This window comes from Giraffa tippelskirchi, chromosome 5, assembly GCF_054371585.1.
Source record: "Giraffa tippelskirchi isolate mGirTip1 chromosome 5, T2T-mGirTip1v1.2.pri, whole genome shotgun sequence".
NCBI classification, from domain to species: domain Eukaryota; kingdom Metazoa; phylum Chordata; class Mammalia; order Artiodactyla; family Giraffidae; genus Giraffa; species Giraffa tippelskirchi.
In genome coordinates, this window is record NC_137279.1 from 19754157 (window position 1) to 19781581 (window position 27425).

Sequence of the window (27425 nt, forward strand, 5' to 3'; positions counted from 1 at the left end):
TTTTAGGAAAAAAATACAAAATTTTAATCTTTACGTATGTTAAGGTCCCTAATTTAAATCTTAAAAATCTGCAGAGCAGAAGAAATCTTCACGTATACTGATTAAAAAAAAAAAACAACACACTTCCTCTGTGCCCTTTAGCCTGAAGCTCTTGCCTGAGCTCAGATAGAAGCTGCTCAGCCTCCCTCTGGGAATAACAACTTGAAAGCTCACCCACCCAGCCTGCAAACGTGAGGTCAGTCCCTGCCACTGGTAAGCAGAAGTTCGTCTTTCCCTTCTCTGTCACTGAGCATACTGCAGCCTCAGGCCCAACACCAAGGCCAGGCATCTGCGGGCAGATGCTAACAAATCCTTGGGATGTCTCTCCCGCATGATTTTCCCCAGCCAGCTGGCTCACATTTCGGAATGTGGCTCTTTAAGGCACCAAGTGACTTTAAGCATTGGCTCTGTCTCTGATCCAAGACCTCCCCTCTACACACCACTTGTGTGCTCGTGACTGCTGGTTGCCAGCCTGCCCTTCCAACCGATTATTTCCTAGACAGTGTGCTGCCACGACAGCCCAGGGTCCATTAGTGGAAGGAAGGCCGCTTCGGGAAGTTTTCGTCTAGCCCTCAGGCAGGACATAGCTAATTCTCTGGGAAATAGATTTGCATCCCTGAGATGAGAAGAGCTGTTCCTCCTTGGGGACGTACACCATCATCCTGGCGATTTCGTTGAGGGCCTCTTCCGTATACAGGAGGTCCTGGCTCAGGAAAGCATCGCGTGCACACAGCCTCACGTGACGGAACTCCAGTGGCAGGAAGGGGATGAAGAGGTCAATCAGGTTTTCCTTCACAAGACGGCTGTGCCCAAAGCCACTGTCTGAAATCAAGAGCAGGGTTACATGGGGTCTGACCTGGGGCTGAGCCCAGCTGGAGTCGAGGTGTTCCCCAACCCGAAGGCCTGGGTGAGGTTTGATCTCATATGCCAACTCCAGGAGGGCTGTCTTAAGTTTGTGTCAAGAAGTATGCAACTGTGCCTCCCTTTAGGGAAGGAGGGCCGCGAGGAACTAGACGTGTGAGAGAGAGGGTGCACATGCCTGTCGGGTTATGGTTTCGAGGGCAGAAGGCAGAGGTGCAGCGACCCTGCCTACGACTGGAGGCTGAGCCACTGAGAGTCACATAGTGAGACTTTCTTCTTCAAGGGTCTGTATGGCCAAGGCCAACTATTCCCTTTTAAGGAACAGTTTTCAGGAGAGGACTTTTCTCATGCCTACCTCAAGCTGACAACAAGAATATTATATGGCGCCTCCTCTGTGGCTCTGAGTACCCAGTCTTATCTCATGAGCACAACTCCCAGCACATACACGTTTTTCCCTACCTCCCCCTCTTGCCAGAGGCTTATGTTCTGCAAGGCTGGGAATCACTCACCTGTGGACGCCACAATCTCAGCTTGGAGGCGGGACTCCAAGTGTTCCATCCTGATTTCTTCCCGGGACCACCCAGCCTTAAGCAGGTTCAGGACCACCTCGTTGATGATATTGCCCCCAAGATTACTGAAAGAGACAAGTCCTGTTAATAGATTCTGTTGGTGGTGGTTTTAAAAATTGGAGTTGATGCACAATGTTGGGTTAGTTTCGAGTGAAACTAAGTGATTCAAACTAATCACTTTGAATAACGAAGTGATTCAGTTATATATATATATATGTATCTTCAGATTATTGTCCATTTTGGTTATTATAAGATATTGACTATCGATCCCAGTGTTATACAGTAAATCCTTGTTGCTTAACTATTTTATATATACTAGTGTGTATCTGTAAACCCTACACTCCTAATTTATTCCCCACCTCCCGTTTCCCCTTTGGTAACCACAACTTTGTTTTCTGCATCTATGGATCTGTTTGTTTTGTATATAGAATAATTTGAATAATTTTTTTAGATTCCACATATAAGTGATGTAATATTTGTCTTTCTCTGACTTACTTCACTTAGTGTGATATTCTCTAGGTCCATCCAGCAAATGGCAATATTTCTTCATTGTGGGTGAGTAATGTTCCATTGTGTGTGTGTTTTTCTCACATCTTAAAACAATCATCTATTGATGGGCATTTGGATTCTTTCCATATCTTGGCTTTTTTTTTTTTTTTTTTCATATCTTGGCTTTTGTAAAGACTGCTGCCATGAGCACTGGGGGGCATGTATTTTTTTGAATTCCAATTTTCATCATTTCTGGATATGCGCCTAGGAGTGGGACTGCTGGATCATATGGTAGCTCTATTTTTAGTTTTATAAGGAACCTCCAGACTTTTCCATAGAGAGTGAACCAATTTACATTCCTACCAACAGTGTAGGAAGTTTCATTTTTTCCATACCCTCTCCTGCATTTATTTGTAGACTTTTTAATGCTAGCCATTCTGACCAGTATGAGGTGATATCTTATTGTGGTTTTGATTTGCATTTCTCTAATAATTAGTGATGTTGAGCATCTTTTCATGTGTTTGTTGACCATCTGTATATCTTCAGAGAAAGGTCAGTTTAGGTATTCTGCCCATTTTGGGGGGCTTCCCAGGAGGCTCAGTGACAAAGAACTCCCCTGGAATGCAGGCGATGCAGATTTGATCCTTGGGTCGGGAAGATCCCCTGGAGGAAGACATGGCAACCCACTCTAGTATTCTTGCCTGGGAAATCCCATGGACAGAGGAGCCTGGCGGGCTACAGTCCATGGGGTGGCAAAGAGCTGGACACAACTGAGCATGCATACATGCCACTTTCTAAATTTTTTTGTGGGGAGTTATTGAGTTATATGAACCATTCATGTATTTTGGAAATTAATCCTTTGTTGCATTGTTTACAAATTCTTTTCTTTTCTGTAGCAGGTTATCTTTTCATTTTGTTGATGGGTTCCTTTGCTGTGCACAAGCTTTTAAGTTTGATTAGGTCCCATTTGTTTATTTTTGCTTTTATTTCTTTTGCCTTGGGAGACTGATCCAAGAAAATATTGCCACAATTTATGTTGGAAAATGTTTTGCCTATGTTCTCTTAAAGGAGTTTCATGGTCTCACGTCTTATATTTCATTATTTTTATATTTGGCTTCCAAATGCACAATTTGACCACTGAAGCCATTGGTGACTGGAAGAAAGGAGGTTGAGGGGCCTGGGCCTCCCGTCCTCCAGGAAATCGTGTCATAACACAAGTCTGTACAGAAAAGGCACTGTCCTGCTTTGTCATCCATTCTCCCTGCCTTGTTCTCTTTTGACCAACACTGAGACTGTACTATATGCAGAGTGCATAAAGATGGTAGGATGTCGGTCTTTCCTTTGACTTCTGTATGGAAGGAGAGGCCCATGTGTATGATTCCAGGCCAGCTGGGGCCTGGCGATAAGACTTCAGAGGGAAGAGGAGGGTTCTGGGCAAAGGCAGACCCCATAGTGCTCATCAGACATGTCCAGGCATGGATGGTCAGAGGGCTTGTGGGGGTTAGGAGCTGCAAGCTGCTTGGAGAGGCTGGCGGAGCAGAGGCATGGAATGCAGGCTGAGGCTGGCAAGAGGCCTCTGTCAGCCATTCAAGTGGATTTTAGCTTATGGGCCACAGAGAGCCGTTGAAGGGTTGTGAACTTGGGAGTACAGGGTAGTAAGGTGGTCTGATCGGCTTTACTTTCTAATAAGATTGTTCTTGGGCCACAGTGGTTGGATTGAAGAGAAAGCTAGTCAGGGAGCTTTGTGCCATAGTCCATGTTTAGAGATGATAAAGGCAGTGGAGAAGGGTTTAGAGTTAGTGGAGAAGGCACAACTGAGAGGACCCTGTAACTGATGGACATGAGAAGTGAGACAGAGGAGGTCACCAGAGAGAAGCAAGTGTCTGCCTGGAGTGGCCTGCAGCCTGCTCAGCGGAAGAGCGGTTTAGGAGAAGGTTGGAGATGCCAGCTTGGATTTACACACGGTTGAGTATTGTGCCCTTGCCTGTGACCTCACCAGGGGTGGTAATTTCACTGGAATTGTGGGCCTAAAACACAGGAGAGTGATGAGGGGGAGAGGAAATCTTAGAGCAGGGAAGCTGGGAAGGAGGAAGTGGAGCCAGGAGCTGGTTGCAGGTCATGCTCCCCGCTCCTGGCGTCCTCTCCGCCTCACGGTACTCACGTCCCCTCCCAGGCCTTCTGCTAGCTCCTTAAACAAACCGAGCTCTGCCCTGCTTTTTCCTCCAGCCCCGTACACTGAGGGAGTATGAGTGACAGGAGCAGGGAGGCAAGTGGCAAGGGAAGGAGCAAAGAGCCAATATTTCCATTCTGCTCTGACTGGCTGACACTCAGGTACATTAGCTGATTTGTCTGCTCATTCAGCATTTGAGTGTGTCCCAGGGGCTGGGTGGTTCTCTGCCTGCCTGCCTCCACTGATGGACAAGGAGGACACCTCCTGGGGCAGGCGTCCTTTCCTGCCAAGGGATGCAATATTCCTTCCTGTAGGGGCCAGTGTGCCCCTCACAGCTCCATTTCACTCCTGAGGCCAGAAGTCCCCAGCTGGAGGGCCTGGCACGGACGAGGGGAATCCCCACCCCTTGTCCCCTGCTCAGCCAGACTTCCTCTGACCTCTGCAGGTGGGAAAGCTGCTTACGTCAACTCTCTTCTACTTCCTGAAGCCGTGGTCCTCCTCTTCCTGTAGGAAGGCCGCCTGGGCAGGTCATCTTTGTACACGCCAGACCACAACTGCGTCAGCTGAGGTGAGACCTGCCCATCCTCCATAACCCACGGGAGGTAAAGGCAGGTCTACACATGCGCAGGCTGCAGGGCAGGCATCCAGGGTAAAGGGGAGAGGACCAGGATTCACTCACTCAGCGCCAGGGGCACAGACTCCAGTGCCTTCCCCATTTGCACCCAGAAGGCCACCTGACATGACGTCTGAGATCTCCACCTCCCTCTGACTTTTCTCCTCTAGTCCCACAGCCAAAGATCTCTCTTTTTCCTCCAGGTTTCAGGCTTTATCTCACCCACCAGTACATAACTGGGGCCCCTTTTCTATCCCAACCCAACCCCAACATTATACTTTTCAACAGAGCTTGCCCTCGCAGAGTGCTTCAGTTCCCTTGCACATTCTCCCAGGTCACCTGCGGACTGGGAGGTCTGAAAGGACAAGGGACAGAAGGCTCCCCCTAGTGATGAGCCCTCCACCCTGGCTGTGGGAGGGGACAGGATGTGCTCTTACCAGTCCTAAGACCACAGAGGACGGGGACTCAAAGGCCTCTCCAGAACCATGCTAGCCAACCCCAGCCTGGACCGCTAAGTCTTCCCTAAAGGACAGCCATAAACCTGACTCCAGCGTCATCTCCCCGAGCCTTCATTTCCTATTTTGTAAAATGACAGACCTGAAGCAGACGATTTAAGAAGCCCTCCTAGGTCACCCTAGATTTGATGGTCAGTCAACAAATAGACATATCCACGAGTACTTTCTGTGTGCTGGGGTACAAGGCCTTTGGGTCCATGAACAATTTACACTTGCATAGTTCTTTTAATTTTTAAAGCCCTTTCTATCCATTCTTCTCCTGACAACAGCCCGAAGAGAACAGGTATTAATTCTCTCTTTACAGCTTCAATGGGAGGACCGTGGCTCTGATCTCCAGAGTTCTGTGTGCCCATCCAGCCCTGTGACACCATTCCCAGAGCTTCTGTACTTGGTAGAAATGGGCAAAAGTAGTCAATGTTAGTTTTCTGGTACCCAGCCAGGGGCCCTGATTTCCTCAGGCCCAGAGGCAGGACTGGTTCTGAGGGCTGGGGTGACTCTAGCTGCACCCCCCACTCCCCTCCCTGCTTCACCTGCCACCTCCTTTCTACCATCAGATACCACCACGTTGCAGGGGGGCCAGCAAAGCCACTAGCACTTTACTTCAAACAGCACGTTCACAATTTGTTTTAGGATTAAACCGCTGGCCTTACACTAGTGATTTGTTTACACCATCAGTGCTTTCCTTTCAAATGTCAGAGTCCTCACCACATAGGTAAGGTCACTATAGAAATCAAGCCCAGAGACACCGTCCTCCCCTGCCCAGCACTAGAACACCTGATGGAGTCTAGAGGTGCTGCTTTGAGGCCGCCTGGGGCAGCGAGGTGCTGAGCCCCAGGGTCAGTCTGGGTGGCCCTCAGGCTCCAGACAGTCCACCCAGGCCTGTTGTGCACCACTGGCTCTCACAGGCTGGGCCCACATCGGAGTGAATGGAACTGGAGGCCATGTCCTCGCCTCCTGTCACCAGTGTGCATCCTCCTCCCCAAGGGGCTCAGAGGCTCCTCCAGGGCCAGCAGGGTATCTGTATCCCCTGCCAGAGTAGGCCCAGAGCGGGCAGCTTCTCCCCAGACCCTGCCCCCCACTCTGCCACCTGTCTGCTCATTGGGACCCTCTGGCCTCGGACAGGGCACAGAGGCTGAGGTACTGGGGAAAGGGCAGGTGGTGGCAGGGGGCGGGTCAATGACTAAAATACTACAACGTCTGCTTAGAGATAGCAGGGTCACCTGGGTCAGGTTAGGAACTCCTGGCACCAGTGAGGGTGAGGTTTTCTATGCCAAGAACTGGTGGGAAAGTCAGCGTCTGGGCACCTCGGGCCAAGTTGGGGAAAGGTTGGCCACGGCCATTGCCAGGAGGCAGGAGAGGGCTCGGCTAAGGAGGAAGAACGAACCCAGCAGCAGAGGGGGAAGAAGCCATGCACGAAGGCAAAAGATTCCTGCGATAGAAAAGGGCACCCAAGGTGGCTGGGCTCCAGGCTTCCTTCCGTCCTGAGGGAAGGACTTCCTGCAACAGTGGTTCCGGGTCCCCTGCCCTCACCCCGTCAGGGCTTGGGGGGAGAAGCCTTGGGGAACCAAGATGACTCCTTATCTGACCTTACATTTTGGAGCCCCCACCTAATTCACAACAGGAAGAGATCCATACTTCGGGCTGCCTCAAAAGGAGATGAATAATACACAGCTGGGGAGGAGAGCTAATTCAAAGAATTGACTGTCCTTGCTTCCTAATTCTGAACCACTCAAATCACAGCAGAAAATCTTTCCCTGCTTTCCTCTTAAAATAACCTTGGAGGCTCTTCTGCCCTCCTTCACAATGCACTGCAGTGTCCTGTCAGCCTTACTTACAGGCCAAAATCCCAGCTCACTCCTTCACACTTGCCAAGCCGGGAGGGAAAACCAGATCCCCTAATTCTCTCAGTGAAAGTCGCTCAGTCGTATCTGACTCTTTGTGACCCCATGGACTATACAGTCCGTGGAATTCTCCAGGCCAGAATACTAGAGTCGGTAGCCTTTCCCTTCTCCAGGGGATCTTCCAAACCCAGGTCTCCCACATTGCATGTGGATTTTTTACCAGTTGAGTCACCAGAGGGGTACCCTAAAGCTGGGGAAAATCCCCGAGTGAGCATGTACTGGCCTGCAGGGGGAGGGTGATGGCAGGGAGGAGTGGTTTGGCTTCCACTGAATGCAAGACGCTGCTCGTGGCACTGAAATCGAAACTGTGATCAAAAATTTCCCCCGAAACAAAAGCCCAGGGCCAGATGGCTTCACATGAGAATTCTGTCAAACATTTAGAGAAGAGCTAATGCCTATCCTTCCAAAATTCTTCCAAAAAATTGCACAGGAACACTTTCAAACTCATTCTATGGGGCCACCATCACCCGGATACCAAAACCAGACAAAGACAACACACAAAAAGAAAATTATAGGCAAGTATCACTGATGAACATATATGCAAAAATCCTCAACAAAATTCTAGCAAACAGAACTCAACAACACATTAAAAAGACCAAAAACCATGATCAAGTCAGGTTTATCCCAGGGATGCAAGGATTCTTCAATATATACAAATCAATGTGATATACCACACTAACAAATTGAAAGATAAAACCATATGATAATCTCAATAGATATCTAGCAGCAAAAGCTTTTGACAAAATTTAACACCTATTTATGATAAAAACTTCAAAAAATGGCCATAGAAAGAACCTACCTCAATAAAGGCCATATATGATAAACCCACGGCAAACATTCTTCTTAATGGTGAAAAACTGAAAGCATTCCCTATAAGATCTGGGACAAGGGTCCCCACTCTCACCACTATTATTCAACATAGTTTTGGAAGTCCTAGCTATGGCAATCAGAAGAAAAACAAAAGGAATCCAGATTGGAATAGAAGTAAAACTGTTTGTAGACGACATGATACTGTACATAGAAAACCCTAAAGATAGTATCAGAAAATTACTAGAGCTAATCAGTGATACAAAATCAATACACAGAAATCACTTGCATTCCTATATACTAACAATGAAATATCAGAAATTAAGGAATCAATCCCATTCACCATTGCAACAAAAAGAATAAAATACCTAGGAATAAACTACTTAAGGAGACAGAAAACTATAAGACACTGATATAAGAAATCAAATATGATGTAAACAGATGGAGAGATATTCCATGTTCCTGGGTTGGAAGAATAATACTGTGAAAATGACTATACTACGAAATGTAATCTACAGATTAAATAGACTCCCTATCAAATTACCAGTAGCATTTGTTACAGAACTAGAACAAAAAAACTCACAGTTCATATGGTCCAATAGACCAATGAAATGATAGAAAGCCCAGAGATAAACCCATGCACCTATGGATACCTTATTTTTGACAAAGGAGGCAAGCATATACAATGGGGCAAAGACAGACAGTCTCTTCAATAAGTGCTTCTGGGAAAACTTGACAGCTATGCATAAAAGAAATAAGAATACTGCCTAACACCACGCACAAAGATAAACTCAAAATGGATTAAAGACCTAAATGTAAGACCAGAAACTATAAAACTCTTAGAGGAAAACATAGGCAGAACACTCTATGACATAAATCACAGCAACATCCTCTATGACCTACCTCCTAAAGTAGGACCTAATTAAACTTAAAAGCTTTTGTGCAGCAAAGGAAATTATAAACAAGGTGAAAAGACAACCCTCAGAATGGGTGAAAATAATAGCAAATGAAACAACTGACAGAGGATTAATTTCCAAAATATACAAGCAGCTCATACAACTCAGTACCAGAAAAACAACCCAATCAAAAAGTGGGCAAAAGACCTAAACAGACATTTCTCCAAAGAAGCCATAACAGATGGCTAACAAACACATGAAAAGATGCTCAACATTACTCATCATTAGAGAAATGCAAATCAAAACTACAATGAGATATCACCTCACACTGGTCAGAATGGCTATCATAAAAAAATCTACAAACAATAATGCTGGAGAGAGTGTGGAGAAAAGGGAACCCTTTTGAACTGTTGGTGGGAGTGTAAATTGATACAGCCACTGAGGAGAACAGTATGGAGATTCCTTAAAAAACTAGAATTAAAACCATCATATAAGCCATCAATCCCACTACTAAGCATATACCCCGAAGAAACCAAAATTGAAAAAGACACATGTACCCCAAAGTTCACTGCACCTCTATTTACAATAGCTAGGATATGGAAGCACCCTAGATGTCCATCAACAGATAAATGGACAAAGACATGTGGCACATATATACACTGGAATATTACTCAGCCATAAAAAGGAACACATTTGAGTCAGTCCTAATGAGGTGGATGAACATAGAGCCTATTATACAGAGTGAAGTAAGTCAGAAAAAGAAAAACAAATATCATATACTAATGCACATATACGGAATCTAGAAAGATGGTGCTGATGAATCTATCTGAAGAGCAGCAATGGAGACACAGACATAGAGAACAGACTTATGGACACGGCTAGCAGGGGAGGAAGGAGAGAGTAATATGGAAACATACATTACCATATGTAAAATAGATTACCAATGGGAATTTGCTGTATGACTGAGGGAACTCAAACCAGGGCTCAGTTACAATGTAGAGGGGTGGAATGGGGAGGGAGGTGTAAGGGATGTTCAAGTGGGAGGGGACATGGGTAAACCTATAGCTGATTCATGTTGATGTTTGGTAGAAACCAACACAATACTGTAAAGCAATCATCGTTCAATTAAAAATAATTTTTAAAAAAAGAAGCTGCTTGTGATGCATTCAAGTTGGGCCAAGAGGGACCCAAACTTGACTGCTAATAGAACTTGGGCAGGACTTTCTGTTGAAGCTGCCATAAAAAGATATGGTTGGACACTTGATTTCAAAATTCACTTTCTGCAAAGCCATTCCAGAACCTGTGGCACACAGTAGAGCTAAACAGGAAATGGAGTGCAATGGTTAGGTAAGTGATCAGTCCTGCATGGTAAGGTTGCAAATCTCAACACAGGAGCTGGAAAGCTTTTCATTGAACACATTATATGCTGAATTCCAGGCCAGGGACTTCCTCTCATGATTAGTGAAGAAACAGACTTTCCAAGGCTGGAGAAAGAACTGGCCATGTTGGACTTCATGGAAAACTATCCACCAACTGGTTATACCTTGGGAATTTTTAAGGGTAGTTTGTACTTAAGTTTCAACTAATATGCTGACTTGAAAACTTAATGCCCTTCTAAGAGGGGACTCCCAGCATGTGAATTACATTTCCAACTATATTACAGAGCTTTAGCAGTCAAAGCAGTATGGTACTGGCATATAAACAGACACATAGATAAATGGAACAGAGTAGAGAGCCTAGAAATAAATCCATGCATATATGGTCAATTAATTTACAAAGGAGGAGCTAAGAATATGCAGTAGGGAAAGGACAGTCTCTTTAATAAATTTATTAGGAGACCACATGCAAAAGAATGAAACTGGAACACTGTCTTAGACCATACACAAAAATTTAACTCAAAATGGATTAAAGATGGAGATAAAATGGTAGAGTAGAAGGACATGAGCTCACTTCTTAGAAAAACACCAAAATCACAACTGCTGAACAACCATCGATGAAAAATGCTAGAACCTACCCAAAGTATCCTACATCCAAAGATGAAGAAGGCACAATGAGATGGTAGCAGGAGCAAAATTGTGATAAAATCAAATCTTATACTGGCTGAGTGGGTGACCCACAAACTGGAAAATAATATCACTGAAGTTCTCCCACAGGAGTGAAAGTTCTGAGCCTCAGGTCAGGGCTCCCTAGCCTGGGGACAAGGAGACACGAGATAATCTGTCTTTGGAAGCCAGTGGCATTTGGGCACAGGAATTTCATAGGACTGAGGGAGACAGAAACTGGGTCTTATCCCTCTGGTGGGCAGGGCCATGTCAAAGTGTCAAGGTGTTTAGCAGGTAGCCCTATGCTCAGGAAGACTTTAAGCAGTCTGTCTGCTGATGGGTGGGGCTGTGTTCCCACTCTATCAGCCTGAGGTATCCCAGCACTGGAGCCTACAGCTGATTGGATGGAGCCAGGTCTTGGTGAGAAAACGGCAGCCTCCAGCAGGGCTCACACTAGTGAATACTCCCCAGAACTACCACTGTAATGGTCTTTGTCCCTGCAATGAGCCACAGCCACCCTCTGCCTCTGCAGAAGGCCCTCCAATACCAGCAGATAGGTTTTGCCCAGGCTTTTATGAGGTCCCTGCTTTTTCCCTTGGATCCTGGTAGACACAAAACCTTGTGTGTGACCTCTAAGAATAGGTTACAAGCCTCAAACCTACACAAGCCTATTAGCCTCATCCACCAGGGGGCAGACAGCAGAAGCAAGAGCTACAACCCTGCAGTCTGTGGATGGAAACTGCAATCACAGAAAGTTAGACAAGATGAGATGACAGATGAATGTGTCCCAGATGAAGGAACAGGATAAAACCCCAGAACAACAACTAAGTGACATGAAGAGAGGCAACCTATCTGAAAAAGAATTCAGTTCAGTTCAGTTCAGTCGCTCAGTCGTGTCCGACTCTCTGCAACCCCATGAATTGCGGCACGCCAGGCCTCCCTGTCCATCACCAACTCCCGGAGTCTACCCAAACCCATGTCCATCGAGTCGGTGATGCCATCCAACCATCTCATCCTCTGTCGTCCCCTTCTCCTCCCGCCTCCAATCCTACCCAGCATTAGGTCAGAGGGATGATAGTAAAGACGATCCAAGAAAAAGAATCACTAGAAAGAGAATGGAGTCACAGATCTAGAAGATACATGAAATGTTTAGCAAAGACCTAGAAGAATTAAAGAATAAACAGCACTTCCCCAGTGGTCCAGTGGCTGGGAATCCATCTGCCAATGTAGGGAACATAGGTTTGATCCTTGGTCCAGGAAGATCCCACACGCCACAGAGCAACTGAGCCCACACGCCACAACTGAAGCCCATGCATCTACCGCCCGTGCTATGCAACAAGAGAAGCCACTGCAATGAGAAGCTGTGCACTGCAATGAAGAGTAGCCCCTGCTCACTGCAACTAAAGAAAGCCTGAGCACAGCAACAAAGACCTAGTGCAGCTTAAATGAATAAAATTTTAAAAAAGGATAAACAAACTGATGAACAATACAATAACTGAAATAAAAATACATGAGAAGGAATCAATAGCAGAATAACTGAGGCAGAAGAACAGATAAGTGAGCTGTAAGACAGGATGGTGGAAATCACAACCATGAAACAGAATAAAGAAAAAAGAAAGAAAAGAGGACAGTCTAAGAGACCTCTGGGACAACAATAAATGCAGCAACAGTCGCATTATAGGGGCCCCAGAAGGATAAGAGGGAGAGAAAGGACCTGAGAAAATATTTGGAGAGATAATATTAATAGCTGAAAGCTTCTCTATAAGAGAGGAAAGGAAACAGTCACCCAATTCCAGGAAGTGCAAAGAGCCCCAGGCAGGATAAATCCAAGGAGGAACATGCTGAGAAACACAGTAATCAAACAGACAAAAATTAAAGACAATGAAAAATACTAAAAGCAACAAGAGAAAATTAACAAATAACATACAAGGGAATTCCCATAAGGTTATCAGCTGATTTCTCAGCAGAAATTCTGCAGGCCAGAAAGGAGTGAAACAATATATTTAAAGTATGAAAGGGAAGAACCTACAACCAAGAATACTCTACCCAACAAGCCTCTCATTCAAATTCAATGGAGAAATCAAAAGCTTTACAGACAAGCAAAAGCTAAGAGAAAGTCCACCAGACTAGCTTTGCAGCTAATACTAAAGGAACTTCTCTAGCAGAGAAGAAAAGATGACAACTAGAAACAAGAAAATTACAAATGGAAAAAGCTCATTGGTAAAGGCAAATATACAATAAAGGTAGGAAATCACCCCCACACAAATATGATACCAAAACCATCAATCATGGGAAGAGGTGAGTACAAATGCAGGATATTGGAAATGCATATAAAAGCTAAAACACCAGCAACACTTAAAACACTCTTGTTAATGAATATACCAAAACCTCATAGTAACCCCAAACTGAAAATCTACAATAGATACATAGGGAAGGAAAAAGAAATCCAAGCACAACACTGAAGTTAGTCATCAAATCATAAGAGAAGAGAACAAAAGAAGGGAGGAAGAAAAGACCTACAAAACAAATCCAAAACAATTAACAAAATATAAGAACATATATATCAATAACCAAATTAAACGTGAATGGATTAAATACTCCAAACAAGAGACTGAATGAATACAAAACAAGACTCATATATGCTGTCTACAAGAGACCCACTTCAGATCTGGGGACACGTACAGACTGAAAATGAGGGTACAGAAAAAGGTATACCATGCAAATGTATATCAAAAGAAAGCTGGAGTAGTAATACTCATATCAGACAAAATAGAATTTAAAATAAAGACTGTTACATGAGCAAAGAAAGACACTACGTAAAGATGAAGGATAGATCTATGAAGATGATGTCACAATTGTAAACATATATACACCCAACATTCCTAAAATGGTTCTATGAAGACCTACAAGACCTTCTAGAACTAACACCCAAAAAAGATGTCCTTTTCATTATAGGGGACTGGAATGGAAAAGTAGGAAGTCAAGAAACACCTGGAGTAACAGGCAAATTTGGCCTTGGAGTACAGAATGAAGCAGGGCAGAGGCTGAGAGTTTTGCCAAGAGAATGCACTGGTCATAGCAAACACCTTCCAACAACACAAGAGACGACTGTACACATGGACATCATCAGATGGTCAACACCGAAATCAGATTGATTATATTCTTTGCAGCCAATGATGGAGAAGCTCTATACAGTCAGCAAAAATAAGACTGGGAGCTGACTGTGGCTCAGATCATGAACTCCTTATTGCCAAATTCAGACTTAAATTGAAGAAAGTAGGGAAAACCACTAGACCATTCAGTTCAGTTTAGTCACTCAGTCGTGTCTGACTCTTTCTGACCCTAGGAATTGCAGCATGCCAGGCCTCCCTGTCCATCACCAACTCCCAGAGTTTACCCAAACCCATGTCCATTGAGTCGGTGATGCCATCCAACCATCTCATCCTCTGTCGTCCCCGTCTCCTTCTGCCCCCAATCCTTCCCAGCATTAAGGTCTTTTCCAATGAGTCAACTCTTCGCATGAGGTGGCCAAAGTATTGGAGTTTCAGCTTCAATATCAGTCCTTCCAATGAACACCCAGGACTGATCTCCTTTAGGATGGACTGGTTGGATCTTCTTGCAGTCCAAGGGACTCTCAAGAATCTTCTCCAACACCACAGTTCAAAAGCATCAATTCTTCAGCGCTCAGCTTTCTTCACTGTCCAACTCTCACATCCATACATCACCACTGGAAAAACCATAGCCTTGACTAGAAATATCTTTGTTGGCAAAGTAATGTCTCTGCTTTTAAATATGCTATCTAGGTTGGTCATAACCTTCCTTCCAAGGAGTAAGCGTCTTTTAATTTCATAGCTGCAATCACCATCAGCAGTGATTTTGGAGCCCAAAAAAAATAAAAGTCTGTCACTGTTTCCACTGTTTCCCCATCTATTTCCCATGAAGTGATGGGACCAGATGCCATGATCTTAGTTTTCTGAACGTTGAGCTTTAAGCCAACTTTTTCACTCTCCTCTTTCACTTTCATCAAGAGGCTCTTTAGTTCTTCTTCACTTTCTGCCATAAGGGTGGTATCACCTGCATATCTGAGGTTATTGATATTTCTCCTGGCAATCTTGATTCCAGCTTGTGTTTCTTCCAGCCCAGCGTTTCTCATGATGTACTCTGCCTATAAGTTAAATAATCAGGGTGACAATATACAGCCTTGACGTACTCCTTTTCCTATCTGGAATCAGTCTGTTGTTCCATGTCCAGTTCTAACTGTTGCTTCCTGACCTGCATACAAGTTTCTCAAGAGATAAGTCAGATTATCTGGTATTCCCATCTCTTTCAGAATTTCCCCCAGTTTATTGTGATCCACAGAGTCAAAGGCTTTGGCATAGTCAATAAAGCAGAAATAGATGTTTTTCTGGAACTCTCTTGTTTTTTCAATGATCCAGTGGATGTTGGCAATTTGATCTCTGGTTCCTCTGCCTTTTCTAAAACCAGTTTGAACATCTGGAAGTTCACGGTTCACGTATTGCTGAAGTCTGGCTTGGAGAATTTTGAGCATTACTTTACTAGCATGTGAGACAAGTGCAATTGTGCAGTAGTTTGAGCATTCTTCGGCATTGCCTTCCTTTGGGATTGGAATGAAAACTGACCTTTTCCTTATGATTATACAGTGGAAGTGACAAACAGATTCAAGGGATTAGATCTGATAGAGTGCCTGAAGAACTATGGACGGAGGTTTGTGACATTGTACAGGAGGCAGTGGTCAAGACAATCCCCAAGAAAAAGAAATGCAAAAAGGCAAAATGGTTGTCTGAGGAGGCCTTACAAATAGCTGTGAAAAGAAGAGAAGCAAAAGGCAAAGGAGAAAAGGGAAGATATACCTATTTGAATGCAGAGTGGCAAGGAGAAATAAGAAAGCCTTCCTCAGTGATCAATGCAAAGAAATAGAGGAAAACAACAGAATGGGAAAGACTAGAGATCTCTTCAAGAAAATTAGAGATACCAAGACAGAAATGGTATGGACCTAACAGAAGCAGACGATATTAAGAAAAGGTGGCAAGAATACACAGAACTATACAAAAAAGATCTTCATGACCCAGATAACCACGATGGTGTGATCACTCACCTAGAGCCAGATATCCTGGAATGTGAAGTCAAGTGGGCCTTAGGAAGCATCACTATGAACAAAGCTAGTGTAGATGATGGAATTCCAGCTGAGCTATTTCAAATCCTAAAAGATGATGCTGTGAAAGTGCTGCACTCAATATGCCAGCAAATTTGGAAAACTCAGCAGTGGCCACAGGACTGGAAAAGATCAGTTTTCGTTCCAATCCAAAAGAAAGGCAATGCCAAAGAATCTTCAAACTACCGCATAATTTCACTCATCTCACATGCTAACAAAGTAATGCTCAAAATTCTCCAAGCCAGGCTTCAACAGTTTATGAACCGTAAACTTCCAGATGTTTAAACTCGATTCAGAAAAGGCAGAGGAACCAGAGATCAAATTGCCAACATCTGTTGGATCATCGAAAAAGTGAGAGAGTTCCAGAAAAACATCTATTTCTGCTTTATTGACTATGCCAAAGCCTTTGACTGTGTGGATCACAACAAACTGTGGAAGATTTTGAAAGAGATGGGAATACCAGACCACCTGACTTGGCTCCTGAGAAATCTGTATGCTTGTCAAGAAGCAACAGTTAGAACTGGACATGGAACAACAGACTGGTTCCAAATCATGAAAGGAATACATCAAGGCTGTATATTGTCACCCTGCTTATTTAACTTATATGCAGAGTACATCATGAGAAATGTTAGACTGGATGAAGCATAAGCTGGAATCAAGATTGCTGGAAGAAATATCAATAACCTCAGATATGCACATGACACCACCCTTATGGCAGATAGTGAAGAAGAACTAAAGAGTCTCTTGATGAAAGTGAAAGAGGAGAGTGAAAAAGTTGGCTTAAAATGCAACATTCAGAAAACTAAGGTCATGCTATCTGGTCCCATCACTTCATGGTAAACAGATGGGGAAACAATGGAAACAGTGACAGACTTTATTTTTGGGGGCTCCAAAATCACTGCCTATGGTGACTGCAGCCATGAAATTAAAAGACATTTGCTCCTTGGAAGAAAAGTTATGACCAACCTAGACAGCATATTCAAAAGCAGAGACATTACTTTGCCAACAAAGGTCTGTCTCAAAGCTATGGTTTTTCCAGTAGTCAAGTATGGATGTGAGAGTTGGACTCTAAAGAAAGCTGAGTGCCGAAGAATTGATGCTTTTGAACTGTGGTGTTGGAGAAGACTCTTGAGAGTCCCTTGGACTATAAGGAGATCCAACCAGTTCATCCTAATGGAAATCAGTCCTGAATATTCATTGGAAGGACTGATGCTAAAGCTGAAACTCCAATATTTTGGCCACCTGATGTGAGGAACTGACTCATTGGAAAAGACCCTGATGCTGGGAAACATTGAAGGCAGGAGGAGAAGGGGATGACAGAGGATGAGATGGTTGGATGGCATCACTGACTTGATGGACAGGAGTTTGAGTAAGCTCCAGGAGTTGGTTATCAACAGGGAAGCATGGCATGCTGCAGTTCATGGGGTCGCAAAGAGCTGGATATGACTGAGCGACTGAACTGAACTGATGCACCCAACATAGAAGCTTCAATATATAAGGCAAATACTTTACTATCTAAGGCAAATACTAATAGCCATAAAAAGAGAAACTGACAGTAACACAATAATAGTGGGGATCTTTAAAGCCCCACTTTCATCAATGGACATATCATCCAGACAGAAAATCAATAAGGAAATATAGGCCTTATTGGACCCATTATTGGACACTGGACCAGTTGGACTTAATTGATATTCATAGAGCATTCCATATAAAAGCAGCATTCTTCTCAAGTGCACGTGGGACATTCTCTAGAACTGATCAATGCTGGGCTACAAAGTGACCCCCAGTAAATTTAAGAAAACTGAAACCATATGAAGCATCTTTTCTAAACAATGCTATGAGATTAGAAATCAACTACAAGCAAAAGACCTGTAAAAAAAAACCAAACCACAAACACACGGAGGCTAAACAATATATGCTGCTGAACAACCAATGGATCACTGAAGAAATCTAAGAGGAAATGAAAAAATACCTAGAGAAAAATGAAAATGAAAGCACTACAATCCAAAACCTAGAGGATGTAGCAAAAGCAACAAAAAAACGTTTATAGCAATACCATCTTACCTCAGGAAATAAGAAAAATCACAAACGACCTAACCTTACACCTAAAGCTAGAGAAAGAAGAACAAAATCCAAAGTTAGTAGAAGGAAACAAATCATGAAGATGAGGGCAGAAATAAATGAAAATAAGAGATTACTACAAATAACTATATGCTAATAAAATGGACAACCTAGAAGAAATGGAGAAATTCTTAGAAATTCTTACAATCTCCCAAGACTGACTCAGGAAGAAACAGAAAATATGAAGCAATCACAAGTACTGAAATTGAAATTGTGATTGAAAACTCTCAAGAAACCAAAGTCCAGGATCAGATGGTGCACAGGCAAATTCTATCAAACATTTAGAAAATAGTTTCTGAAACTATTCCAAAAAAAAATCACAGAGAAAGGAACACTCCCAAACTCATTATGAGGCTCCATCATCTGATATCAAAACCAGACAAAGATACCACATAAAAAAGAATTACAGGCCAATATTACTGATGAACACAGTCTCAAAAATCCTCAGTGAAACACTTGCAAATCAAGCCTAACATTACATTAAAATGATGAAGGGGTATTTATCCCAGGGACGCAAGGATTTTTTTAATATCTGCAAATCAGTGTGATACACTACATGAACAAACTGAAGAATAAAAACCATATGATCATCTTAATAGATGCAGAAAGTGTTTTTGACAAATTCAACATTCATTTATGATAAAAACTCTCCAGAAAGTGGGCAAAGAGGGAACATACCTCAACATAATAATAAGGCCATATATGACAAAGCTACAGGTAACATACTCAATGATGAAAAGCTGAAAGTATTTCCTCTGAGATGAGGAGCAAGACAAGGATGTCCTCTCTTGCCACTTTTATTCAACATAATTTTGGAAGTCCTACCCATGGTAATCAGAGAAGAAAAAGATATAAAAAGAAATAAAAGGAATTAAAATTGGAAAAGAAGTAAAATTGTCACTGTTTGCAGATGACATACTATACATAGAAAACGCTAAAGATGCTACCAGAAAACTACTAGAGTTCATTAATGAATTCAGTAAAGTAGCAGGATACAAAATTAATACACAGAAATCTGTTGCATTTCTATATACTAACAAAGATCAGAAAGGGATATTGAAGGAACAATGCCATTTACCATTATATCAGAAAGAATAAAATACCTAGGAATAAGCCTATCTAAGGAGGTCAAAGACTTGTACCCCAAAAATTATAAGACACTGATGAAAGAAAGTAAAGATGACACAGATGGAAGATATATCATGTTTTTATATTGGAAGAATCAATATTGTCAAAATAACTGTACTACTCAAGGCAAGCTACAGATTCAATGCAATCTGTATCAAATTACCAATGATATTTTTCACAGAAATAGAACTAAAATTTTAAAAATTTGTATGGAGACACAACAAAAGACTCTGGATAGCCAAAACAATCTTGAAAAAGAAAAACAGCTGGAGGAATTAGGCTCTCTGCCTTCAGACTATACTACAAAGCTATAGTAATCAAGACAGTATGGTACTGGCACAAAAACAGAAATATAGATCAATGAAAGAGGATAGAAACCCCAGAAATAAATCCATGCACCTAAATGTCCATTGACAGAGGAATGGATAAGGAAGACTGATACATATATACAATGGAATATTACTCATCCATTACATAATGAAATAATGCCATTTGCAGCAACTTGGATGGATCTGGAGATTAGTCAGACAAAGACAAATATCATATGATATTGCTTATATGTGGAATTAAAAAATGATACAAATGAAACAGAAACAGACCCGCAGGCTTAGAAAACAAACTTAAGGTTACTAAAGGGGAAAGGTGGGGGAGGGGCAGAATCAATTAGAAGTTTGAGATTTACATGTACACACTACTGTATTTAAAATAGATAACCAACAAGGACTTATTGTATAACACAGGGTACTATGCTCAATACTCTGTAATAACCTAAATGGGAAAAGAATTTGAAAAAGGATACATGTATAACTGAATTACTTTGCTGAACACTTGAAATAACACAACATTGTTAATCAATTATACTCCAATATAAAATAAAATGAAGGAAAAAAATGGATTAAAGACTTGAACTTAAGACCTGAAACCATAAAACTCCTAGAAGAAAGCATAAGTGGTAATTTCCTTGACAGTGCTCTTGGCAATTATTTTTTGGATTTCACACTGAAAGCAAAGGCAACAAAAGCAAAAATAAACAAGTGGACTACAACAAACCAAAAGCTTCTGCATAGCAAAGGAAACTATCAACAAAACAAAAAGGAAACCTACCAAATAGAAGAAAATACTTGCAAATCATATACCTGATAAGGGGTTAGTATTCAAAATCTGTAAAGACCTCATACATCAGCAAAAAATAATCCAATGAAAAAATGAACAAAGCTCTGAATAGACATCTTCCCAAAGAAGACATTCAAGTGGTCAACAGAGACATGGAAAGGTACTCAACATCAGTAATCACGAGGAAAATGCAAATCAGAAACTACAGTGAGATACCACGTCATACCTGTTAGAATGCCTATCATCAAAGAGATCAGAAATAATCAGTGTTTGTGAGACTGTGGAGAAAAGGGAACCTCTGTGCATCACTGGTGGGAATGTAAACTAGTGCAACCACTATGGAAAACAGTATGGAGGTTTCTCAAAAAATTAAAACTAAGACTACCACATGATCCAGCAATTCTACTTCTAGATATTTATCTGAAGAGAATGAAAATACTCAAGGAGATATGTGCAACCCCATGTTCCCTGTAGCATTATTTACAATGGCTAAGTTAACAAATGACATGTGTCCATCAATAGATGAATGGATAAAGGGAAAAAAATGCATATATAATGGAATATTATTCAGCCATTAAAAAGAAGCAAATCTTGCTATTTGCAACAACATGGGTGGACCCTGAAGGTATTATGCTGAGTGAAATAGGTCAGAAAGAGAAACAAAATAAGATGAATAGTGTACAAACTTCAAGTAGTAAGTCACGGGGATGTAACGTACAGCATGGTGGCTTTAGTAAATAATACTGCATCGCATATTTGGAAGTTGCTGAGAAGAGTACACCTTGAAAGTTCTCATCACAGGAACAAAAAGGTTTTGTACCTATGTATGGTGACAGATGTTAACTTATTGTGATCAGCTCACAATATAAACAAATAGCAAATCAATTATACACCTGAAACTAATATGTCAATTAAACTTCAATTAAAAAAAAAAAACACTTAATGTCCATCTAAGAAGAGACTCCCAGTGTCCCTCCCTTAGGAAGCCGTGTACTAACTGGGGAGTCTGAGGGAGCCTCCCCATCCTGAGAACCAGGGAGGAAGCCAGATAAGGGACAGCTGGGTCTTCCCCAGGCTGGTCCCGGGAGTTAGCTGGCCTGTTCTGGTGGTGAGGGTGGGATAAGAGTCCTTCAGAAGTCTTTGCTAGAATCAAGGCAGGAGACCTAAGGCTCCCCACCCTTGCTGCCACCCAAGCAGCTGGGCTTTTGTTTTCTCTCCTGGAATGTGTGTTGGTTTCCCTTGCGGAGAAGGGTGGGCAGCCTAGGAGAGCATGGAAACCACCCCTCCCACTCCCCTCAGCTCCCAGGCTTGGCACACACACTGCCCAACAGGGTTCTTCCTCCCCTCACCCAGTCCTTCTGACTTTTGTTTCTCAGGCCTCACCTGAGAAAAAGAAAGATGGTTCTCTTGGACTCGGCTCTGTGGTTGTTGGAGGCCTGGCGTTCCAGGTGTGGCCTGAGGGCCTCCAGCAGTCCTGGGTGCAGCTTCTCAGCCTCGTCTAAAATGAACAGGGTCTGGTGACAGTGCTCCTGCGTCTTCCTGATCTGGTCCGTCAGCTCCTCCTGCACATAATACGGGGAGCTGCTGGAGAGCAGTGGGAGGCACCTCCTGGCTCTGAGGGCCCTAGTGAGGCACTGGTTTCCCCAGGGCGTCTACAGTGGATCACCTGGAGCTGGTTTCCACCGCAGAACCACCAATCCAAACCTCTGGGGATGGAGCTAGGGCATCCTCCTTTAACAAGCCTCCCAGGTGATTCTCCTGCACCCTGAGATTTAAAAGCCAACTAGTGGAGCCAGCCTGGGGAAAGGGTCTTGGGCCCCAGCCCTGCTTCCTCCCCTCCAGGATGTGGTTCCATCCCAGAACTAACTGCTAACTCACCCTCCCCAGGGGTAGCAGTCAGGCTCTCACACAGGGATGACAGGTAGAGACAGGCTTGGGTGCCCAGAGGCAGCCCTGTCTTGAACTCCCAGGAGCAGAGCACCCACCAGCTTCTTCCCTGAGATCTCAGCCCAGCCTGGTGCCCGAGGGACCCAACTCAAAACTGGGATTCCCCACCCCAGGCAGGATAGTAAGCCCTGGACTGAAAAGATGCTGCTCTGCAGGGTTCCCCAGGAGAACAGGACTGGCTCCTGCCCCAGGGAGAGATGTTTGTTTTTTTTTTAATTTTTAATTGAAGGATAATTGATTTACAGTATTGTGTTGGTTTCTACCAAACATGAATTAGCCATAGGTTTACCCACGTCCCCTCCCACTTGAACATCCCCTCACCTCCCTCCCCAAGGGAGAGGTGTTTGAGCAGAGCCCACAATCTCCATCTACCTCTGGCCTCCCCGGTTTTTGACTTCAGCCCCATCTCCCCAGTGTGTGGGTGTGAGAGTGCGTACATGTCGATTTCCACAGTGGGGAAGCTGAGAGTCACAGGTGTTTTACTGCAAAGCCAGCCAGCTCTTTCTTGGGAGGCCTGACCAGCAGCCTGCCCTGCCAGGCCACACTGAAACTGCCAGGTGACTCGGGCAATCTGTTCCCAAAGGCTTACATAATCTTCCCAGGTTAACACACTCCAAATAATGAAACTAAAAGCCAAAGAGAGACACAGTTACCTCTGTCAGGCTGCAGAGGGGTTTGGTCATTGCTATGGCTAACGTGTCTGAATGAACAAAACCCAAAATAGCAGGGCAACAGAAACTTTTTGTATGTGATGAGTCCACCTGTTGGCACGAAATGAGTACTTTTGGGAAGCCGTGGAAAAATCACTTATGAGAAGCCTCTTTAAAAAAAAAACTGTGGAACATGCAACTTTCTGTCCAACATAATTATAAAGACGTTAAAGAGCGCAGGGGAACAGCTTGAAGGAAGTACACCAAAATGCTAACTGGTTGTGTCCGTGTGGGGAGATTATGATAAAGCTTCTGCTTGCTCTGTTTCACACTTCCTGAGGCGCTTCCACTACTTCTGTTGACAAATTAAATACATGGATTCTCTGGTTAAGCTCAGTGCCCTCTCGGGCCTCACCTGTGGAGTAGCGGTCTCTGTGGGTACCAGGTTTCACTGCATCGTCCCCCCCACCCTGCTGTCCTCCAACCCCCACACCGAGGGCTGGCTTCAGCCTCCCTCCCGGCGCACAGGCCTGTGTCTCAGCTGCCCAGGCCTCCACCGGGCCCAAGCCCTCACCCTCACCCTGACCCTAGCTCTTCAGCATGGCCGGCCTCACCTCGTACAGGTCCACATTCCTGGGGTGAGGGAAGTGCAACGTGGAGATGAACACCTTGACACAGTCGCTCCTCAGCCCATCCTGGTACAGGTTTTCTGCCAGCATCCGTGCCACGAAGTTCTTGCCTGTGCCAGACCAGCCGTGGAACGACAGAGCCAGGGCCTTGTCCGGCCAGGGCATCTCTAAGTAGCCCCTCACTGCTGTCAGGACCAGCTCCCGGGCCAGGTGCTGGCCATGTAGGCGCATGTGCAGGTCTGCCTCGAGGCCTAGGGATGGGGAAGAGACCACGCTGAGGGAGGCACACAGGTGCATCTTCCCCAGGCTTGGTGATGGCCGAGAGACTGAGCACCGCTGACCATTTCTGAGGTGGGAGCCATCCTGTCTGGTGGCCTCATGACAAGAAGCCACTGGGCAGACCGTGCAGCAGAAGAGATTCGGTGCTATTTTCTGAAGAGTTTGAGAAATCCAGATTGATTTCACCCTTTTCTGAAGGTCCTGAAGACACCCCCCTAGCAGGGTGGGCAGAGTCCTGTCTGGAGGAGGAACTCAGCCCCCGACTACCATGAAGTTGCTCCTGCCTGGAAGTTTCAGGACCCCCTAAATATTTTATGGAGACCTCCTTATTTTATTCATTTCAATTCAATTCAGCCAACACCTACTGAAGCAGCTAATGTGGGCAAAGCCCTCTGCCAAGGCCTTCCTTCCTTTCAGCCATGAGGGTGCAGGATATGGGAACCATGGTGGAGACAGGGAGGGTCTCTACCATGCTGCTGGCTATGGGCAGGCTGAGGTTGGGTCCCTACGCCCTGGCATTCTCCTGAATTGCCTCCCTGCTCGCCCCTCCTCCCCCCACAGATTCCTGGCCCTGAGGGCCACGTGAGGTCCAACCTGGGAAGTTGTTGATGATCCTGCAGTCCCCTCTGCCGCAGCAGTTCCAGAAGCTGCAGGACCACGTGCTCAAGATATCCAGGTACTGCTGGCCCAGCAGGGCAAGGCTCCAGCCTGGGAAAGGAGGAGCTGTGAGACAGGAGTGGAGCCCAGGGCCCAGGGAGGGCTGAACACTGCCTCCCTTCAAACCACCAGAGCAGTTCTTCCGGACGTCCTCTCTCCAGAACCACTCCTCACTGCTCTGCCCTGGGCCTTCCTCTCACGGCACCTGGGAATGGACTCAGATGGGAATCTCCAGATTGAGGAAGTAGATGGCCTTGCTATAGATGCAGCTCTAGTTGCAGCAAAAGCTCAATTTACTCAACAATAAATCTTATTTTGTGCCAAATTGTAAGTTACCTAGGCCCTGCCTGCAAGGAGTTTGCGGTCTCCAAGGGAGACAAACAGTAACTGATGATTGCCATGCTTCCTACTTGCTCTGAATTGCAGAATCATTTGATCACGGCCAACCCCAAGGGTCTCAATTCTTTTGCTGCTGTTGTTCAGTTGCTAAGTTGTGACCCCATGGACAGTAGCGGGCCAGGCTCCATTCTCCTATCAGATGTCAATTTGAATATACTAAGCATTGGCAAAAACGAAACAAAAACCATTCACTGGAATTTAGAACTTTTGATTTAGGGACTTCCCTGGTGGTCCAGTGGTTAAGACTCTATTTCCAATGCAGGGAGCATAGGTTGGATCCCTGGTTGGGGAACTAAGATCCCTCATGTCTGGAGGCCCTGCTCCCCTTCTTCCCCCAAAAGAACTTTTAATTTAAATGAAAAATGTTTCTAGCACCACTGCAGGATTACCACTACAGAACCTAGAGTTAACGACATCCACTGCAAGGAGTCTGAGACCACCAGGGCCAGGACATTGATGTGACAACCCTGCCTCACAATTTATCAGTGACAGAGAATAAATCAGAACTCAGGTCTGGGGGACTCGTAGCCCAGCTTCCGCTTCTGTAAGCAGCAGAGGAGGAGGACAAGGTACTTGTGGGGGAAGTGCCCAACTGGGGATTTTCCTTAAAGTCATCAAGAATGTGGGCAAGAGCAGCTCCTTGGAATAATAGCAGGGCAGGTTCGGAGACAGCAGGGAAGTGTAAGTCGTGTCTGGAGGAGCCAGGAACGGGCGGGGAGTGCAGCCAGGACCGCTCGTCTGCATAAGGACACAGCGCCAGCGCTGGGGGCGGCGGCGGCGGCAGTGATGAGGGTTCCTGGTTCCGCAGAGGCTGCCCTGCTCTTAGCTCGGCCCAAAGGCTGGTCGGAACAGCAGAGACGGCGGCTAAGGCGCTCGTCTGGTGACCCCGATCGCGACGGCCCAGGACAGGCGCGAGGCTCTGAACGCCGCGGCCGGGTCCCAGCGGGCCTCGCGCATCCCGCCCGCCCGCTCCCGCCCTCCTGAGCCCGAGGGTCTTACCCGGGGGCCGCGCCGGCGCCTCCTCATCCTCCCCACAGCCCTCAGGCCACACGCGGCAGCTGAAGACAGCCCAGTAGCGTCTGGAGAGCGCGCCGGCAGCCCTCAGTCGCTCCCGCAGGCCCCGGAAGGCCAGCCAAGCTCCGGCCGAGCCTGCCTCCTCGGTCCCCTCCCTCGGCCTCGCCTGGCCGCCGTGTCCCCACGCGCTCGGGGGCGGCAGCAGCAGCGACAGAAGCAGGAGCCAGAGCAGACGCTCTGTGCCCCCAAGCATGGCAAGGCCGGCAGCAGTTCCCTCCGCCGCGGGGCCTTCCCGGCCCTTTCAGGGTCCCGGCCTGAGGGCGGGCGCCCGCACTTCCGAGGCCCGGATTGGCCGGGGATTGGCGTTGCCGTGGGAACTGCAGGCAGGCCGAGCTCGTCTCCCAGGGGACCCAGGGCGAGCCAGGTTCCAGCCGGAACCGAAACCGAAAGGTACTTAAGACTGCAACCCTAGGCCGCTTGCAGGCGCCGCCCAGCTGACTGGGGCCTCGCTGCCAGGCAGCAGTCTATTCTGGGTGATCGTGGTTGCAAAGCAGTTGAAGTCAGGCTTTGAGATGGCCACCGTCAATCACCCAGTTACTTTTGTTCGGCTCCGGTGGCCCACCTGAGGGCCACGAAATACGGGCACCCACTGGTGCCCTGTCCCGTGTCTGCAGATCACCTTCCTGCCGACCTGTTAGATGAAACCGGGCAACCGTCCCACCGGGAGCTTGAGTTAGCTAGGGGAGGTCAGCCCTGGGCCTGGCCTCGCTACAGGGGGAGATGAAACGGTAGCAAGCCATCAGCGAGTTCCCACAGCTGGGGGTGCTAACGGGGTCCCGTCGGGAGGTATTTCCATTTTGGAAACTCCCCGAGTCACGGAAAAATCACGAGGTCTCGTGTCAACGGAATCACAGCCTGTTGAAAACAAGCTAGGCTGAGTACTGAATGCACTTTCTGGGCTTAAATTTGCAACTTTGAAATGCTTGTTACAACAGCGTCTCAAGACACCGCTGGCAGAAGACCTCTGGGCCTCTTTCCTCCATTAACATGATCATGTAACAAGCTTGCTCGATTTCCCAAGTACTTACTGCATTTTTTTCAAAGATCACCTGAGTTATTGAAGCCACTGACCTAAAAGCCATCTTGTCCTAGGAAGAAACTGGTGAATTCACGCCGATAAAATGACTAGTATTTACCGTGGTTTCTTAAAAAAACAAAATCAAGTTTTAAGACTGTGGAAATAATTCTCTACTGGTAAGTTTCATGGAGGGTTAACTGATAATATTTGAGATTGGATTTTGATTTTACATTTCAGTATAAATAAAGCAGGTCGCTTGGAAGTTCTTGGACAATTTGATTTCAAGACATCTTTTTCCTAAAAGACTCCACTTTTTTTTTCAACCAGAGTCAGTC

General features: G+C 45.2%; 1 protein-coding gene across 1 annotated transcript; it reads right to left on the reverse strand.

Annotated features, from left to right (window-relative positions):
* TOR3A (torsin family 3 member A) lies at window positions 1–26334 on the reverse strand. The gene is made up of 6 exons (XM_081485969.1): window positions 25998–26334; window positions 24537–24650; window positions 23649–23914; window positions 21821–21999; window positions 1410–1534; window positions 1–861 (listed from the first exon to the last, which is right to left on the reverse strand). The coding sequence occupies exons 1-6, from the start codon at window positions 26263–26265 to the stop codon at window positions 605–607; spliced, it is 1209 nt and encodes a 402-aa protein (XP_081342095.1). The 5' UTR covers window positions 26266–26334; the 3' UTR covers window positions 1–604.
* Window positions 26335–27425: the final 1091 nt, after the last annotated feature.

Coding starts and splice junctions, on each gene's coding strand:
- TOR3A (XM_081485969.1), bottom strand. CDS start 26,265: ATGCTTGGGGGCACAGAGCGTCTGCTCTGGCTCCTGCTTCTGTCGCTG. Junction 24,651..25,997: donor GGCGCCGGCGCGGCCCCCGG/GTAAGACCCTCG, acceptor CTCCTTTCCCAG/GCTGGAGCCTTGCCCTGCTG. Junction 862..1,409: donor TGAGATTGTGGCGTCCACAG/GTGAGTGATTCC, acceptor TCTTGATTTCAG/ACAGTGGCTTTGGGCACAGC.